General features: G+C 39.1%; 1 protein-coding gene across 8 annotated transcripts in view; it reads left to right on the forward strand.

The window, feature by feature from the left end:
* arhgap23b (Rho GTPase activating protein 23b) overlaps positions 1 to 19,457 on the forward strand; it is a 34,512-nt gene that overhangs the window by 11,314 nt on the left and 3,741 nt on the right. For 3 of the 8 annotated variants that reach the window (XM_046853403.1, XM_046853401.1, XM_046853400.1), the window contains 20 exons: positions 7,676 to 7,858; positions 9,962 to 9,986; positions 10,092 to 10,184; positions 10,317 to 10,395; positions 10,513 to 10,573; positions 10,870 to 12,163; positions 12,691 to 12,846; positions 13,523 to 13,634; positions 13,950 to 13,989; positions 14,084 to 14,221; positions 14,626 to 14,943; positions 15,971 to 16,032; positions 16,463 to 16,581; positions 16,692 to 16,810; positions 17,074 to 17,226; positions 17,302 to 17,380; positions 17,476 to 17,549; positions 17,667 to 17,756; positions 19,026 to 19,151; positions 19,302 to 19,346. In XM_046853403.1, the coding sequence (XP_046709359.1) occupies positions 7,676 to 7,858; positions 9,962 to 9,986; positions 10,092 to 10,184; positions 10,317 to 10,395; positions 10,513 to 10,573; positions 10,870 to 12,163; positions 12,691 to 12,846; positions 13,523 to 13,634; positions 13,950 to 13,989; positions 14,084 to 14,221; positions 14,626 to 14,943; positions 15,971 to 16,032; positions 16,463 to 16,581; positions 16,692 to 16,810; positions 17,074 to 17,226; positions 17,302 to 17,380; positions 17,476 to 17,549; positions 17,667 to 17,756; positions 19,026 to 19,151; positions 19,302 to 19,346 (3,366 nt within the window). Of the gene's footprint in view, positions 1 to 3,864; positions 4,069 to 7,675; positions 7,859 to 9,961; positions 9,987 to 10,091; positions 10,185 to 10,316; positions 10,396 to 10,512; positions 10,574 to 10,869; positions 12,164 to 12,690; positions 12,847 to 13,522; positions 13,635 to 13,949; positions 13,990 to 14,083; positions 14,222 to 14,625; positions 14,944 to 15,970; positions 16,033 to 16,462; positions 16,582 to 16,691; positions 16,811 to 17,073; positions 17,227 to 17,301; positions 17,381 to 17,475; positions 17,550 to 17,666; positions 17,757 to 19,025; positions 19,152 to 19,301; positions 19,347 to 19,457 lie in introns of those variants that run through there. The other 5 variants (XM_046853398.1, XM_046853404.1, XM_046853399.1 and 2 more) reach the window with 4 other exon arrangements.

The following is a 19,457-nucleotide window of genomic DNA, read 5'->3' on the forward strand; positions in this document are numbered from 1 at the left end:
AATGTGTCTGGCCTTTCACCCTTTTTAGAGAGCATGTCAGGAGAGTGGAGCTACTCGTGAGTGTGTGGAGTGACAAGCAGCAAATTAAGCTGACCCAGACTGGCATACTTTTCAAGGGAGAACAGCAAGTAAAATACAGAGTGACAGAGAGCGAGAGAGAGAGAGAGAGAGAGAGAGAGAGAGAGAATGAGTGTGGGATTTTGAATGGTCTTTGCTCATATCTGAGAGTGGGAGGTACAAGGCAGGCTTGGTCTTGTCTTTGAAATGCAGTGGTGACAATGAGCCTCTGTCTCTGTTAGGCTCAGAGTGGGGTGAGACATGCTCCTGTGTCACGGGAGGGGCGGTGTCCCACGTAGGTCAGAGGTGAAAGGTCAGCCGCAACTGTTCAGTTTCTCTTTTTGAATCCAAGGTGGATGGAAACAGTAAGTTATATATATTTAAAGGGACCTGGTGTGAAGACTGACAGGAGCTCAAAGGGAGGTGAGAGATAGAGAAAGCAATTTCTCTAGTTGAAAAGCCAGAAGGTAAATTTCTCAACCCAGACAGGGGCTAGAAAAGGAATGTGATCACATGGAATTATCAAGGGTGGGATTAGTAGGAACGTGGTGTCGGATGGAGCATGGATGAGCTCAGGTGTAGGAAACTGCTATGCTGGTGTCTTTCTTAAAAAGCAGTTCTTTTTGCTGCTGCTTTGTTCATTGAGAAAACCTCACACCTGCTTTATACATGTTAGTACATTAGGATCAATCAGATGAGGCAAAGCATGTAATAATACATAACGTCCAACTGAACTGTCTTTTTAAATAGATACTCTTACTTACTGTAGAGCTGTAGATACATAACTACATGTAGTTTAATTTTTTTTCCTTTGCTGTTCAGCAAATCATCTCTTTAATTAGGACAGATCAGTTTTCATATGGTTTTTTAATTCTAAATTAATGAACACAGGTGCTTCTCACTTGTAAAAGGAACAAGGTGAAATGCTTTTTTTTTTTTCAAGACAAGCTCGGCAGATCTTAATGCAACTTTATGTAAAAAATTGTTAAAGGAAAGAAGGAAAAGATTGATTCTTTTAATTTGTCCTTTCTCTCTTTTGATCCTTATCCTCTAAAAGGCACAGGGCGGATTTAAGTACCCATGACACCAAGCTTGTCCGTAAATGCTGCTGTAATAACCCAGACTGAAAGCAGAAGAGGCTAAAACAAGGCATGTGTGTGTGTGTGTGTGTGTGTGTGTGTGTGTGTGTGTGTGTGTGTGTGTGTGTGTGTGTGGGTGGGTGGGTGGGTGGATGTAATTTTAAGCCTTTAAGCTAAATGCAACAAGGGGTGAAGTATCATTGTGAGACCTTCTTTTTAATTCCAGCCAAACTATAACAGGTAAATAAAAAGCTAAAGGTCATTGTGGACTTTTGAAAAAGAAGCTTGAACCTAGAAATTATCACAATGGTTTAACAATAAATAAATATCTTGTTCAGTTCTGTCCGTGTTTATAAGGTTGAAGAGAACTTTTATTCTCCGCAGCACCGTATGATATGCTTACATACTTGCTTAACGTTATCAGTGGCTTCAGCAGGAGAGTTCAGCATAGTTTTATAGGTTTTTCCTGTCATTCAGACATATGTACACGATTGTGCTTGTTTGTGTGCACGTGTGAAAGTATGCTGTATTTTCACAAGAGTGTGAAAGATGGCTGGGAAAGGTCTCAATTATTCCTACACATCACACAATCATGTGAATTGTTTCTAAATCACTGCTATGTTTATTTAAATAAATTCTTTGGCACAAAAAGAATTATTTTTGACTTTTTGCCTCATTTCATTGAATTTAGACAGTGTGTATATTGTTAAAGACACAGATATGTTTTGTACATGTAGTTTGCATAATTTCTCTTTTTTTTAGGTTAAAAGTTAAACAGTGTATAATGACTTGGTCAGTTTGCATTTACAGTTTATTCACGTTTTCAGCCAAAGCAACATAAAGTTACAGACAGGATACATTTCAAGCATTTCAAGCACTGAGCTGTGAAATCATTAACAAAATGTCAAAAATGTATATACTAGCTGAGAACCAGTGAGTAGTAACGGTTTGGTGCAATAAGTACTGAATGCTGATGTCCCCCAGTGGTTGTTAACCGTAACTGCACTGTACTGACACTAACATCTGTCACCTCACATTAAATCACAGAACTTTTGATTTATACAATATGGGAGTTATGAAACATAGGATTTTGTTATATGAATGTTAGAATCCTAATTTAAACTTGTGAAAAAGTGACAGTTATGTTTTTCTGTGTTTGGTGGTTGATTGGATTAGACTTACACGTCCTATTGTTCCTCTCTGTCAGTGACTGCATTGTCACAGTGCTTATATTTGTGTAGTGGCTCTGTATCTTCTGTCCTCATCTGTTCATCTGTCTTCACTGCCTATTCTTCTCACCCTTTTTAAATGAATCAGCAAATTAGTATATTAGGTTTGTCACTTATATTTACTTATGTATTTCTATAAGATTGTATAAGGTTCCACTGAAATCTCTTATTTCTTCCGAAATATATGGTACATTCAGCATTCACTTATATAGATAAACTTTTTCAAATCTATTTCTATCACACTGCTGTTGCTGAAACAATGCACATCTATGCACCTAAACACAGACTTTTTTCTCTTAGCTCTAAATTTAGATGGTGGGTGTGCTCCTCCTATTATATCAGGAATCTAGCAGAAACAGCCATGTCGTTGAGTCTGAAATGATTCGGCAGAGATACAGAGTGAGTGGAAAGAGAGAGAGAGAGAGAGAGAGAGAGAGAGAGAGAGAGGGAGAGAGGGAAAGCATGGAAAGAGCAGCTTATTATACCACCAGCAGACTGCACTGAGTTGGACATGGTAAAGACAAATGCAACAAAAAGGTAGCTGGAGGGATAGAGGGATGGGGTCAGAGGAGGGGCTGCAAAAAAAGAATGAAACATCAGTCACTTTAGTGGCAGTGTTCACACCTGCTTGACAAATAGAAGGACTACTGTTATGTGCAAGATTTGGAAGAGGAGCTCTGAAGAAGTAAATTGACTGCATACTGGCTGAGAGCATCGGTGGAGACTTAAGAGAGGAGCTTAAACAAGTTAAATGTTCTACTTTTTGGAGCCTCTATATTGTTCACTTGCAGCTCACAGTTCAATGCCTGGATTTGGATGTCATCAATGGATAATGTACAAACCAAGAACAACAGGATTTTTCTTGTAAAAGGCAAAAGAGGCGGCACTGATTTTGGCAGAAGAGGAATGTAGCTCTTTTTCCTATTGGACACATACTTGGAGGAGAAAACTGCAGGGTGAAGAGCACCAGTGAAGACCTTACCAGGGTTTTGAGCGGATTAGGTCAAACTATCTACACTACATAGTAAGACAAGAAAGGTTAAACCAGGGCATGGCAAGGCTTTATTTTCTATACAAGAACCAAGAATAACAAAAAACAGCATTAAACAAGCATTTTATTTTGAGCTGACTTTTATAAATGACCACCTATCAAGTCTGAAGATCAGGTTTAAAAACTTCATACAACTCAGGGTGTTCTGGAAAGGACAGAACATGGTAAAAAGTCATTGATCACTTTGAAAATTGAGGCAATTTAGACCAAGGGCTATTTTATTAATTTCTAATTTGATGGGTCTGTTTTGTCAAGAGCACTAACATTCAATCAGAACAGGACCCTCTTCTACAATGATTAGGGAATGTTTTTAGATAATGTTTTGGAGATTACATTTCAGAGCAGACGTTCATGTCCTAATGAAAGTGATCATATACCCGTAGGTAGGCATGACCCCAGTGGAGGACTGACCCTTGTATGTTCTGTCAACTGGTGGTTGTGACTTTAGTTGGGGAATTGGGCTATGAGACGCTTAGTGTCAGGGGTTCCAGCTCCAGCTGGTAAGGAATGGTGCTTTGAGTTCCCGGTGGGGGTGGACTGCAGTGACCCTGAGCCTCGCTGTATATGGCTGGCAGCTTTGCGGAACTTAAATGTTCATCACAGTCATGTACGGTTCAGCAGAAGAAACATGCTGTACTGGCATCTTCATTGGGTAAGATATCATATATGTTCAATGATTAGAAATATATGAATGAAGATTATAATAATCTTTCTGAATTCTGAAACGTTTTTGTTGTATTTGTTTTTGCTTATATTTTGTATATATTGTATCTATTCCTTAATAATATTGTTAAGCTGATCATAACATGAATATGTACTTTAATGATATTTTATTACGATTTAGAGCATGATTTAGTATATAATATAGAATATATCTCTAAATAAGCCTATATCAGGTTTATGTTGTTATTTTAATTGAAACTCTGGTATTCTATTGTTTGTTAATAGTCTGCTTTTATCTCAGACTGATATTTAGGACAAATCTGACTGCTGTGTAGCTGTAGGGTCTGTGCTGGCTTGTCTTCCTTTTTTCTTTTTTGCTCTGTTGGGGATGTGTCCACCTCCATTGTCTTACATAAGGAAGCTGCTTGGAGGGACACTACTGATATATAGAAAGAAGGAAAATCAGAATATATTTGTGTGCTTGTTATATATGTGTCTCTGTGAGTCATGGACAGTACCCTGCCCTTGTCAGATATCACTGGTTAGGTAAAGGTTAAGAAAAAAAAAGGTTTACATCGGTTTATAATGCTACAATTTAATTGAGAAACAAAAATCTTTTAAATTTGATTTAAAGGCAAATTTAGCCAATTGCCAAATGTTTTAGAAATTAAGAATTGACAGTTGTGTGGGTTATGAGGATTGCTAATGTGAAATCATAATGCAGTGTGAATGATATAGCTTAGGCAACCCTCTTGCATCAATATTCCTGACAGTGCAATTCTATAACTGGAACAATGTTACAGAAAGCTGTTAATATATAATTGATATCTGAATGAAGATTCTGTTGTAATAAAAACTGTTCTGTTTCTGTTTTTGCTATGCTAATGCAAATTAAAACATTATGCACCTAATGCTATTAGTCTCTAATAGTTTACAATTAAAAATGTTGTCAGATAGGGATTATATCACTTTCTATAGAGCTTTTAGCGGTAAATCACAACACCTGGTGATTTTGTATTTTTTTGTGGAAAAATGTAAAGTATACAGAATGCTAAAATATACAGAACATTAAGAATCATTCAAATCGCTGTGAAGAACAATGAGGAGCTCCATCCCCATGTCAGATATGAACTGATGTGTGACAGGCTACAACCCCTACTTAACTGCGTAGCATTCTAATGAATAACTAACCCTTCCACAATTTAATTTAGTGCACTGTGATGTCAATTCCAAACCCCTTTTAGCATATTTTGTGTGTGTGACACTGTGTCCACGTGTGTAAGTGTTGTTGTGTTCGGGAATCTTGCACTCATGTGTGTATGTTTATCCACACCTTAGTGTGACATGCCCAGCGGTGGAATTGAGAGAGGAATCCAGTCTTTTTTACTCGGCACCTACCTCACTTTCAGTTCTGCTTATACTTCTGCCTGTGTGTCATCAGGTCCTGAGTATGTAGGCATTGCACAGATTCCTGCCCTCTTATATCCTTTATTCAGGCTTCTTTTCAACAAATTATCTATTCTCCTTGGTTGTTAAGTATTTCTGTTCCTCTGCTCTCTTTCACATGTATTTCTTAAGGCCGTGTTTATTTATTTGGTAAAGATCTATTTATCTATGGATGCAGGAATTAATGAGAACAAATAGAGTCTGGGACACATTCCGGAGAAATTAGCGCAGGAAGAAGTGATAAAGAGAGAATAGGCAGGGAAGGATTTAAGGAAGTGGTGGGACAAGTCTTCTAGGAAGTCTTTTTTACCAGACTTACTGTATAGCAGAAAGCTGGGCGGTTTTACCTATTAGTCAGGCGTATTTTTAGAGAGTAAAGGATCCCCTTAATGGCTAACTAAGGGAGGTACTGCGCTTCCTGCTTCAATGTTTCCACTTCCTGTTGTTGTTTTCCGGGCAGCACGGCTTAGTACAGCGTGTGGGTGATGGAATGGTGGGGTGAGCTGCTGTGTGAGTGGAGCCCAGAGAGACAGGAAGAGGGTGGGTGCATGAGACAAATGAGTGAGTTTAGGAGAAACACTAACCACTACCAATGCATTTACCTCGGTTACTAAAACGGAGAAAGTATACAAGTGAGCAGCTGAGGATTAAGGGTCTTATGCAGGAATCCATCAGTGGCAGAGCTGGGATTTGAACTTATAAACTTCTGATCAGGCCTTCTTAACCACTATCTTTCCTTCTTAACCATTATCTTTCCTTCTTAACCACTTAATCTTTTCACTGCTGCTGATGTCAAGAAGTATGGAAAATCCAAAGGCTAATGAGGTTAATTTTTTAAATAACCATTTAAAAAAAGTAAGCTAATGCACAAAAATATCTAATGACTATTCTAATCCCTAATAAATTTTCTAATCAGATTTCTCAGAAGGAAAGATTACTTAACTCTTTGCAGAGGATGACTTTATAAAGGAGTGCCTCAAAGTAAAGATGCACATATTTAAAGACATTTGTTTACCAGCCTGTTGTTGCAAATATTAAGCAAACGTGCAGGTAGTTTTTATTTAGTCAAATTTGCTGAGTGTACAGATTCCATAGACACAGCTCAGGTGTTAATTTTTGCCCTGGTATATATGTGTGCATGTATGTGAGAAACAATTCTCTCAAATCACAATAAACAAGAGCCAGCCGAGATCCAAGAAAGCTGACGGTTACCTCTTCAATGTGCTTCAAATCTCCACAAAAAGACTTAGGCCGAAGTTGACAGCAGTTCATCATGCACTGGTATAAACTCACAGTGGGATCAAAATTGTTACAAATAAAAATGACAAATTGTTATAAATTAAAATTGGTAAATTAAAACATAAGTATCAGTGAAGGTAATAAACAAAGACCAAGTAGGTCTATGTTTTCTTTATTTATAATAATTCAAAAGACCCATGGCCTGTTTCGTCTATAGTTTGTCCACTCCAGACTTAATTTAGCTCTACTGCTTAGCAACTTAATCTAGTACATCCCTTATGAAAACTATGAATAGGCCAGATCAGCAGCCCATCTGTCAAATACATCTGCCCTGTTTGGAGTGATGTGTATTTTTGGAATTTAATGGGCTCTTGTTGTTCCAGTGTTTCCACCTTTCTCCCTACCTGACCCATAGTATAGGCTAACCTTTGTTCACACTTTATACATATTTGTCTGTGTGAGAGTGAGAATGCGTGCGAGTGTGTAATGTTTTAATGCTCCTGTTGTTCCACATCAGGAACCACTGTATTTACTTTTGCCCCATGCCATTGTTGGTAAGTCCCATGTGGTGGTTGATTATAGCATCAATGTTTAAAATAGACATTCCTGAGACATTCCTCATTCAAGCGTGAAAAGGAAGGGGGTTGATCTCATGCCCTCACACTGGGCGGAGGAGAGTACTAACACCTCAATGTATTCTTGAACCCACCTCTAAAGCTCATTTAGACATGTAAAATATTTGTCAAGGCAAGCTTATATAATCTTCATAATTTCACCCGATTAATAACGTATTACAGACAGAAAATACTATAGCTCCTATAACTAATAGAGATCATTATACACTCTTGGAGATGATCCCACGTTTTTTGTTAGGTGTTTCATAAACTGGTTTCTGTGCTGCTGTGTTGTAGGCAAAAGGGCCAAGAGATGGAGTTCTGCTGTCCAATGAAAATGCGTGTCCAGTGTCCAGGGAAGGCGTGGCATGGAAAGGCCCTCGTACGGTGGTCCTGCAGAAGACCTCTCAGGGCTTTGGGTTTACACTGCGGCACTTCATAGTTTACCCACCCGAATCTGCCCTCCACACCTCTGTGAAGGTAATAAAACAAAAGTCGACACAAAATCTGTTGAGAATAAGGTCTTTGTTGTATAATGTTACATGCACTTTACCTGAAACTCTTTTATACCTAAATGCTATTGTGACATTGCTTAAATACCACAGTATTTTTATTATTTTTTCTTTTTTAGAAAAACTTTTCTGAAACTTTCCAACAGCAATACTGAATATAAGCACTCTTGGATTGCAACTTAATATTAGAATGGACTGTTGCAAAATTAAAAATTAAAGTAAACCATTTTAAACTATTTGCTATTTTTGTATTTAAATTTAGTGTTAAAGCTTATAATGACATGCAATTCAAATTTAGACACAAGATATGAGTGTGTTTTACTTAAATCAATCTTTTGGGAAATATTGCAGGTTGGAACGTACTATACCGATTCACCACATTGCATCTGCAAAAGGCCTGTTTCATACCAAGGCACTTCTGTAGTCCATTTTAGGGGACATTCATTTTGTAATTTTCTTTTTCCTTTTCCCACTGTTGCAAATTATGTTGCTTCTATTACTTGCTTCTATCTTAAAATAAGTTGCAAGTTTCAGTCTTTAAGGCAGTCATTAAATTAGTATGCAGTTCATTAATTTTGGGGCAATCTCAGAAAAAAGACATTAATCATCTCTCTGTGAGCTGTGCCCTCACTTCTGTGTCCTGCGGTGTGTGCTCCTGTCCCACATAAACAGTAGCAGAGAAGGGGTCAGGACAGACAGACGAACTAACACCTTCTGCTTTTGTGCGTGGGTCAGGAATGAGCCCTATCAGCAAAAGCCTTAAATCCTGCACACAGCCATATACAGCCAGACTGACCCCTCATTTGGTACCTGGACCTTCAGTGAGGACTTACCTGACTTAATCCAACTCCGAATACCACCACTATCGTGTCGCGATTATAGAAACTATATATAATATAGTCCGCATTATAACAACATAACAACGCGTAGCATTACAGAGAGCGCATATTCACATATGGAGGGTGAAAATCATTTTACTAAAGCAAGAAACCCAGTTAAGACAACTCCAAACCTCTACTCTACAACCACACCTGTGCAACCTACAAATCATCTGGAGCAGTTCAGAATCAATATTTGTCTAATAACATGACAAAAACATTGAAATGTAAATAAATTACAACCTACTCACCAGAGATGCAGAGATGCACCGCTCCTTAGAGGCTGTAAACCAGTGGTACCGCTCGTATTCACTGGCCTGGAAGTGGTGAACAAACCATTTCCCGGGCTGAGACAAGCTCGCTAGCTTCGGAGTTGGCCGACCTCTCCTCACGATGTCTAGCTTTTCTTGAAAATTTATTTTTTGAGTATGTCCGAGACCAATTTAATTTCACTTCCACCGTAGGCATAAAAAAGTAAAACTCAGATGTATTAATGTGTGCAGAGCTACACATGTGTTTTGCTAGTCGAACTTGGCTATAACAGTTTCTCTCTGACCAACCAGTCAGAGGACGGAGAAATGGGCCAGCTAGCTTGCCCTGTGAGGCGAATATGAAATCTGATTGGTTAAATAAACAGACACGTTGGTAATATTCTCAATGGTAAAAGGATCTGCAGGACAGACTTTGCAGGCCCTGGGCAGATTAGATTGACATGGCAGCACATAAAGGCAGAAATCTCATTGGACAAAAAAATCTAACATCCACATACATGCACTGGAAGCAGTGCAGCCAAGAGAAACGCTATGAAATAAGGAGAATAAACTGTTGGGAATAAATTAATACAATTTCATGGAACAAATATTAGAATTTAGGTTGTAAATGTAGGTCAGTGCTTCTGATAGTGTTTAGGCCAGCAGAGAAGACTTTGCTGTCCCTGACCTCCCACCACTGGTTTATGTGTTCTGAAGATAAAGGGATTGAATGCTATATTTGGCACCATCAATTATTTTTTGTGCATGTGATTGTTAGTGTGGATGGATGTTTACAGTGCCATTGTCATTGGCTAAGTCGTACGCAAACTCTAGCTCATGTTCATGGCCTTACCACTTGGCAATGGACAGGGGCTCCCTCTAGTGGTGCATAGGTCATACTACATTAACAGCTCATACCTCTGTTTTTTCTTTTTGCTTTAGGATGTAGATAATGGCAATGGAAAAGGTTAGTTTCTTTAATGATAAATTCAAAATATCAACATAACATTTAAAAATTGCGTACAAATTGTGTACATATGTACCTCTAAATTTGATTTCTGTTCATACCTAGGGAATCATAGGGGCCGCATGGAGCCAATGGATACTATTTTCGTGAAAAGTGTAAAGGAGTCAGGTCCTGCACATCAGGCTGGGCTCTGCACAGGTAGGAGAAATTGAAGCTCAGGAATATTCAGTAACACCCAAGATCAAGATGGAGTCCACAGTTTGTATTAAGTGCGTGTTTTGTGTGTGTGTGTGTGTGTGTGTGTGTGTGTGTGTGCGTGTGTGTGTGTAGGAGACCGACTAGTAAAAGTAAATGGGGAGAGTATTCTGGGAAAAACCTACTCGCAGGTTATAGCACTAATTCAAAACAGGTAGGGAAAAGTGCACGGGTTTTACAGCCTGATTTTGCTTGCCTGTTGTATTTGTATGCTAAACATTTTTCAATTATGCCTTTGTGAATATTTAATTATATATTTGTTTTTGTGTAGTAAGAGTTTACTGGAGCTTTCCATTATGCCTAAAGATGAGGATGTACTCCAGTTGGTAAGTGTGAGTATGACTTTCTGCTGTTTCTCCTCCTTTCATGTTCCTCTTTTAGATACCTGCCACATTCATTTTAACTTACCATAACAATTATTGATGAGCTGCCATTTATGTCTTTGGGATAGATTAGATACTGATAACTACTTTTTGATTAGTTAGTCCTGTTGTATGTAAATGCTGCAGTATTTAAAAAAAAATGGGTTTGGCTTCCTTCCTCAGTTCTACCCTTTTTTCTCCTTCTGCCCCATCTTATCATATTTTCGTAATGTTTAACTCTGTATGTATGTTTTTTACTCTCACAGGCATACTCTCATGACGCTTATCTGAAAGGGAATCAACCATACACTGGAGGGGCTCAAAACCTTCCGGAGCCTCCTCCAATTTGCTACCCTCGCAGTAAACCCACTTCCTCCGTTATGCCCGGCAACCTAAACTGCAGGCGTGGGTCAGCTGGTCTCTTAGACAGCCGCCCAATGGGAGATAGTATAGGGGGTACAGGCCGGCGTTCAGATACCCCTGGCCGACTTTGTAACCAGCGTGCCCGCTCTTCAACCTTAGCCATCAGCCCTCTGGACTTTCACTTTGCCAACCACAATGAGGCTATCTCCTCAGCCTCCCTGCCCCACCCACGGAAGGGCAGCCTTCCACTGTCACAGAGTGAGCTTTGTCACCAAGCACTATCTAAATGGTACTACAGCCAGACAACCGAGCGCCCAGGCATGTCCCACCACCATCGCAGCATCTCTCAGGACACGCTGCTGTGCCACTATGGAACTGCCACAGGAGTCAATCAGTCCCCTTACATCGACTCCTGTTGGATGGGTAGGTGGGGCATGACTGGGGCTCAGCAATCAAACCGATCCTGCTCCGAAAATTTACTTGCTACTTGTGCGGAATACGAGAAGAGCCATGGGCACTCGCAGGAGAAATTGGACAAGGCAGCCTCTCTGGTTTCACGCTGCTATGAAAAGTCAACCTGTGCCTCGCAGAGCAGCCAGTCAGTCTGGAAAGAAGAGCAGCCTTGCTTGGCCAATCAACGTGCAGTAACTTGTGCAGATGTGTTACCTCTGGATCGGGGATCCAGCCATGCCCAAGAGTCAGCACAGTCCCGATGTCTGCCCACGCAGACAGTAGATGACCAGATGGTAGGCTACCGCAGCTATAGTCCCTCTTTCTGTCGCAAAGCAGGTCACCTCATGCAGCAGGCTCACTCCTTTAGAGATTCTTCCTACACTGGTCCTCACCTTAGCTGGACTACCACACCTAAAACCAGCCCTCCAGATAGCGCACCTTCCACAGGCAGAGATTCATCTCCTCTGTCTATGTCTTCCACTGCTGAGACACAGAGCTCTGCAAAGGAAAGCTCAGGTAGTGGACCCACACTGGAGGAGTCTGTTCAAGCACAGATGCAAGAGGTAGTCCTAAGACAAAAGCTTCCTGGTGGCAAATGTACCCCCCTTGGAATGCGCCACCCAAATTATGCTGTGCCTGTGGATCTACTCGAACCTCCTGTTGCCTTGGCCCCTGGGCGGTCCAATGGTAACCTGCAACCTCTGCCTGTGGAGCAGGACTCCCTGGCTTCCATTCCCTTTATAGGTCAGTATGGGAGAACCAATTTCTCAGTGGTTGCTTATATGTCTATACCAATTCTAATTCAAAAGCTCTGTGAATGTACGATTTTTAATAAAGGTCATGGTCAGATGATTGACAGCAAAAAAACAAAAATTATGTGGGTTCATCCATTACTGTGCTTTTGCCTACACTCCATGTCTCCTATTGCCACTACATATTTATAGATCAGCATCTCAGAAGAGAAATTGTACACAATGTATACACAATTGTTAAGTACACTTTTGGAGGATTTTAAAGTCATGTAAGCGTCTCTTAGAGTATCATTAAAGAAATGGGCCAAATAAAAAAAAGGAATATTAATTATTTGTAGAAATTTAACTAGTGTAACTTTGGTTGTTCCTTACATACAATGTGAAAATGTAAGCTATGTATTGTTATAATATGTTAAAAGATATAGATTTTTTGGAGTGGATGGGTCTGGCTCCTTACCATACCTCACCCTGTCATCCGTAAATCCCTTCATCCTTATAACTCTCACCCCTTCCTCACAGATGAGCCAACCAGCCCCAGTGTAGATCTGCTTGCCCAGCACGTGCCTGCCTCCTCTGTGGTGTCCAGCAGCTTGTGCCAGGCACCTACCCTGTCCAGCAGCCCTGTCCCTCCCTCCCTTACCTCCCCTCTCACACATCTCCTCGACACAGACTGCAGTGAGTGCCTCCTCAACTAACACATTCTCTGATAATTGCTGTCCCAACATTGATGTTTATTTGAGTCCAGCTATTTCCTATTAAGTCCACCATATCACTTTAACTGTTTGCATCTGACTTACTTCATCCTGTGTTTCTTTCACTCTTCCATCTCATCTTTGTGTCCCTGTTATTCACCAGTGCCTTCCCCTATTATCTGTGTCCTGAGCATCAGTTGTGTCCATGCCTCCATTAATTGTTCCACCTGTCTTTTTTGACACTGCTGTATGTCACAAGACTCTTCAGACTGAACGTGTCCCTTATTGTCAATGTCATGTGTCTGTTTCGCTCCTGTCATGCTTTATGCTCACCATCTGCTGATTATTTCCTTTTCCATTTCCCTTTCTAACATCTATCATCTGTTTCCTCCATTTCATATTGTTGCCATTACAGGGTACAAATTTAACAGGCATTCATTCAAACATTGGCAAATATTGCTAATGACTGGTAAGTCACGTTCACCAGACCTACCTGTTGCATTTCGCGTTTAGTCACATTTATTAAATGACTAAATGCTTGATAAAATCATTTCTGACTCTGTTTCATTCATCAGCCTCATTCCTGTTTCTATTTATTATATTTAGGTGTACATTTACCTCGTAGATCCTCATTCTATTTTTTTTCATGTACTAAACAGGCACTGTCAAAAACAGCCGTCGCTCTTCCTACCTGCTGGCCATCACAACTGAGCGGTCCAAATCTTGTGATGAAGGTCTGAACACATTCAGAGATGAAGGCCGCATGTTTATGTGAGTGTTTGACACATTATGCTAGTGTTAGAATCATAGTTAGTATAGTTGGTATGTTATTGTTTATGGTCTGGTTTGCCTGCTATCTAAATTTAAATGTGTTAATAGCATATATTGCACTGTTTTCCAGTGTACTTTCCAGTAATTACTATATAATAATAATAATAATAATAATAATAATAATAATAATAATAATATAATAATAATAATAATACAGTCCCCTTTACATTAACATTCAAAAATGTTCACAGTATACTGTACATGATGTAAAAAGATCTGATGTTTTCTTTTTCTAATTTTGTATTCCCTCTATAGGAGATTACCAAAAAGAGTCAAAAGCTTTTTTACAGAGGGTGTAAGTTCTTCCATGTCCTTCACTATATAGGAGGTTTGTTTTGCCCAGAATATAAGTTTATCCTGTTGATAATTGTGGGTCTCTGTTTGTTCAGTCCCTCGAGAGTCTGCGAGCGGCAGAGGAAGCCCGCTCCAAACGCCACTCCACCTCTGAGCTTGGCAACATCACGCTAACGGATATCAGAAAAGAGGGCTGGCTGCACTACAAACAGATCCTTACAGAGAAGGGCAAGGTCTGACTCATGCTTTCTTCTCCCAATTTAGTTTAATAATCTGACGGCTTAATCTTTTTCCACATTTGTCCTTTATGAGAAAAAAGGATTATTTGTTATTGAAATATTAACTTTCTAAATGGTTGTAACTGTGGTATCCATGTCCACATAAAATTACTGACCATGCAATAACCTGCTTATAAAGACAGAATATTTTTAATAAAGGTGCCTTAGAGAATAGTTTTGATTCATTGGACTTTAACCTGATATGGCAAATTCAGCTGATACTGAAGAGCTTAAGAGCACCTGTGAGAAAGACAGAAGCCACATTTACATTACAAAGCATGCACTCTGAGATAATGTGGAAAAAATACTTATGAGGCACATCTTATCAGGGTTTCTGTGATTCTGTCTTTTCCATACAGAAAGTTGGTGGTGGTATGCGGCCATGGAAACGGGTTTTCTCTGTGCTGCGCTCTCATTCACTCTTTCTGTACAAAGACAAGCGTGAGGCAGTGCTCCATGGAGCTGGGTCATTAGGCCACGGAGGTGGTGGGGAGGATGAGCAGCCCATCAGTGTCCGTGGCTGCTTGATTGACATAGCCTACAGTGAGACGAAGAGGAAAAACACACTACGACTTACCACACAGGACTTCTGTGAGTACTTGCTACAGGCAGAGGATCGGGACGACATGTTGAGCTGGATCCGCATCATTCGTGAGAACAGCAAGACTGACAATGAGGCAAGTTAATGCTACATTGCTTACAAGCTAATTCATTTATAAAGAACTTACTTGTTCAATTATCTAATCAGCTTATGTCATCTCAGTGATTTTGACCGTAGCATGATATGACAGCAGAAGGCCACATTCACATATGACAGCTAAAATCTCACTAAGACTGGACAGTTGAAGGCTGAAAATCTGTAGTCTGGTCTAATAAATTATAACAGATGGTAGGGTCAGAATTTGGCACCAACAGAATGACTCCAGTGACCCAACCTGCCTTGTGTCAACAGATGGAGTTGATGTAATGGTGTAGGGAATGTTTTCATCGCATACTTTGGTGCCTGCTAATACCAATCATTTCACGAATGCCACAAGATATTTGAGTATTGTTGCTCACAATGTGGTGAAATGATAATGTGCACCTGAAAAATCTGCAGAAACTGCATGATGCAATTATGTCAACATGGACCAGGATCTCAGAATGTTTTCAACATCTTGTGGAAGTTATGACATAAAGACTTGAGGTTGTTTTGAAACAAAATGCCTTAATTCTACCTAGTCTTGGTATAATGTTCCTAATAACATGCTCAGTAAAAGTATATGTCCAATAGAAAATGATGGTTAATGTTTTTCTTTCTAATCGCTGTACATGCATATTCAAGTCAAGTCAAGTCAAGAAGCTTTTATTGTCATTTCAACCATATATAGCTGATGCAGTACACAGTGAAATGAAACAACGTTCCTCCAGAACCCAGGTGCTATATAAAACAACATAAAACAACAATCACAGAAACAGAAAAACACAGGGCCAAGAACTAGTGGATCCTGAAGAATGTAAACAGAATTGTGCAATTCAACAATAGCAGCAATCAAAATGAAGTGAACAGTGGCAGAAAGATGTGGACAGAATATTGTGCAAAAGAACAAATCCCGAAATATGTGCAAAAGACGGCATGTAAACATTTTGTGAACATTTTGTGGTAATGATTAGATTTTGTGGTAATGATTAGAATGAGTTAACATTTTCTTTTTCTTTTGATAGGAGCTTGGTTTTTCCAGACAGGCCCTCATCAATAAGAAACTAAACGATTACAAGAAACAAAGGTAAACTCATATAGTGTCACTCAACTATATTTTATAGAAGTAGCCAATTACTAGATGTACACACCAAAGGGAAATGATAAATATGAGACAACACGATCAAATCTGCCTGCCTGACAGTATTTTTACAATTTGTAATGTATTAAATTTTAAAATCCTATTGAAGATGAATGATTTTGAACATATGGGAAAATAAATCATTTTTTATGAACAAGCAAAAATATATTATGCAACATTTCATCAGTCGTTTGTTACTGTCAGCAACAATGCAATTGGTCAGTGTTATAAAAGTAAAGATGTAATATATCAGAAAATAGTTTTCAGACATGTGCAATATTTATAATATATGGTCATATCACCCAGCACATTGTGCAGTGTGTTTCTGTCATGCACATCATCTCTTATCATTGTGTCTTTCTGACATCCATAACAGCCTAACGGGTACTAAGCCAGACACTTCTCCCAGAGTCCACCGAATGATGCAACCATTTCTCCTCTCCAAGACTGACAGCAGCTCAGGAGTAAACCGATCCCCGAAAGCAGAGAGCAAAGGTTAGACTTATACAGCCATATTAAAGAGCACGCAAGTCAGCTTACACACATGCACGACAAAGAACTGACCAGCCAAATGTGTCTCTAACAACACTGTCACTTTCTATTAGAGGAGAACAGTCCTCCGAAGGCTACATGGAGCATCAACATAATGAAAAAAGGGAAGAAAGCAGGGCCTAAGGCTTTTGGGGTTAGACTAGAGGACTGCCCTCCGGGAGCTACTAATAAGGTAAGTTGATGTGCAATAGTGAAGTACTCTGATTATTAAGAGGACTGTCTGAGTCTGGTTTCTCTTACTCCTTCTCCTTTATTCCATCATGGGTATCACCTTTCTCATTTCCCACTGACCTGATTATTATGGAGCTTTATCTGTATCTGGATTTCTGTGTCTGAATTGTATTTTAGAAAATGAAATATACACGTTGGTAGCTAAATTTGAACAGTGTAGCTTTGTAAATTTGACAGTGTATTGAATATATTTTGTTTTTATAGTTTGTGCCTCTGATTGTGGAGACCTGCTGCAGCCTGGTGGAAGAGATGGGTTTGGAATACACAGGGATCTACAGAGTGCCAGGGAACAATGCCATGGTGTCCACCCTACAGGACCAACTCAACAAGGGCATGGAGATTAACACTACTGAAGAGGTGAGAAACATAGACAGGCATTGCAGAGTAAAAGCCAGAGAAAGAGCTCCAATCTCACATGTTTTTTCTCCACAGAGGTGGCAGGATCTGAACGTAATCAGCAGCCTCCTTAAGTCATTCTTTAGGAAGCTTCCAGAACCTCTTTTCACGGATGGTAAATGATTTCCCTACAGTAATAATTCAGTGCTTATTTCACTGTGAATAGGAGTGTGTCTGTATACATTGCTCACTGCTGCCATCTGCTTTCAGACAAATACAATGATTTCATCTATGCCAATCGATTAGAGGATGCTGGAGACCGGTTAAAGACAATGAGAAAACTGGTATATAGATACAGTTTGTAATTAAAAATAAATATTTTGCTTTAACATTGTTTACTGGCATATTTAAAAAGTGTGCATGCCTGGTAATGCTGTCTTTTTGTGTTTTCTTATTTACAGATTCGTGACTTACCAGATCATTGCTACCACACACTTAAGTTTGTGATCAGCCATCTTAAGCGAGTAGCTGATCACTCAGAGAAGAATAAGGTGCGATTTTCATTGATAACCATACAAGTCGAAAGAAACCAAGCTATTGTTGTCATTATTGTAGTGGATATTAATCTTGGATATTTTTATGGCTCTGGTTGTCTCCAACATCAAACCAAGCAGACTCTTAACCAGTTATTTTAATAGAAATAAAATAAAACTATATCTGCTTATTTTAAACAGAACATTTTAGTTAGACTTGTAACTTGTACTTGTAACTGAGAAAAGTGTGCCATTAAAATCTATTGAAAACACACAGTCCCATTTCCTGTGCAGTTCATGTTTAATCATCAGCTACACAAATGTCATAAATTTGTAACCTGTAGTTAGTTTTTTTTTTTTTCTTTTGCATAACAAACAGATTATACTAGCAATGATTTATGCCTAGTCACAGCTGGCCAAAATATTACATGAAACATTTATGGACAATATATTTTTTGCATCTGATTTCCTTGAAATAAATGAAGCATGACATTGTGCTGCAACACATCCAGTGTAAAATCAGAGTTAGAGGCCAAGCCTAAATGAAGTCTAAGTTATTAAACTCAACCAATCATGGAGTATTTATTATGTTCATGGAAAAAATGAGTTCTGGTCCAGTAATAATTTTTGCATGCCCTGATTATTGTTGTTGACTGAATCCTTGGCTAGTCTGTGATTTAATCCGTCTCTGGATACATCTGCAGCTACACATCATCAGCCTGAGGCTGGAGAGGCTCTCAAAGGACAGTGCTGTCAGGAGAGATGTACAAATTTAGCTGAGCTACAAATCATTCACCATTTGAAGAGGAAGCTCTAGTGTAGCACTAATGAGCTGCCTACACAGAGATCTTTTATTTCGTTTTATTTTATTTCATTAATCAAAACAGTGAGACAGATCAGATATAGCATGTAGGATGTACGCCTTGTTTATGGCTTGTATAATTTAATTGCATGCTGTTTCCACCAACTGTGTTTGTATTATTTAAATCATGTTTATTTGTCTACAATAAACAGTGTGAAGACATATCTGCCTGCCAATATGAACCTAAAAGTTTGTGTGATAGTTTGCGATTTAATTTATAGTACTCTGCATGCCTTGAATAAATTCACGTAGACCTAATAGGAGGTGTGAAAAATTGGTGCGACACCGCCCCCTGGTGGAACATGTGATAAAAAAGCATAATAATACATAGAAATATCTGTCAGGTTTACAAAAAAAATCCCCAAATTGTTTTTTTTTTTGCCTCATGCATTTTCTTTATAGTACCCTTCATTTTTTTCTCTTAGATGGAGCCAAGAAACCTCGCTCTTGTGTTTGGTCCCACGCTTGTGCGTACCTCAGAGGACAATATGACGGACATGGTTACTCACATGCCTGACCGCTATAAGATTGTGGAGACTCTTATTCTCCATGTAAGCGCTATATGCCTTGATGTTTCTCACTGCATTCACTGCATTTCCAAATGGCCATATATTTTTTTAATAACTATTTGTTTACTCTGAACAAATCTAATCAAAATACAGATGCATCTATTGAATTATACTTGACTCTCTTTCTTGCAGCATGCATGGTTCTTCACTGATGAGCTTATGGATAAAGATGAGAAGGTACTGAATGTTTTGTGCATTTATTCTGAAAGAAAGTCATGTTTAACTGTATTTAATTTCTGATCTACCGGTCAGGAAAGGGCATAATCATCAGTCTTGAAACCAGATCTC

Source organism: Silurus meridionalis, chromosome 7 (genome assembly GCF_014805685.1).
Source record: "Silurus meridionalis isolate SWU-2019-XX chromosome 7, ASM1480568v1, whole genome shotgun sequence".
Taxonomy (NCBI): domain Eukaryota; kingdom Metazoa; phylum Chordata; class Actinopteri; order Siluriformes; family Siluridae; genus Silurus; species Silurus meridionalis.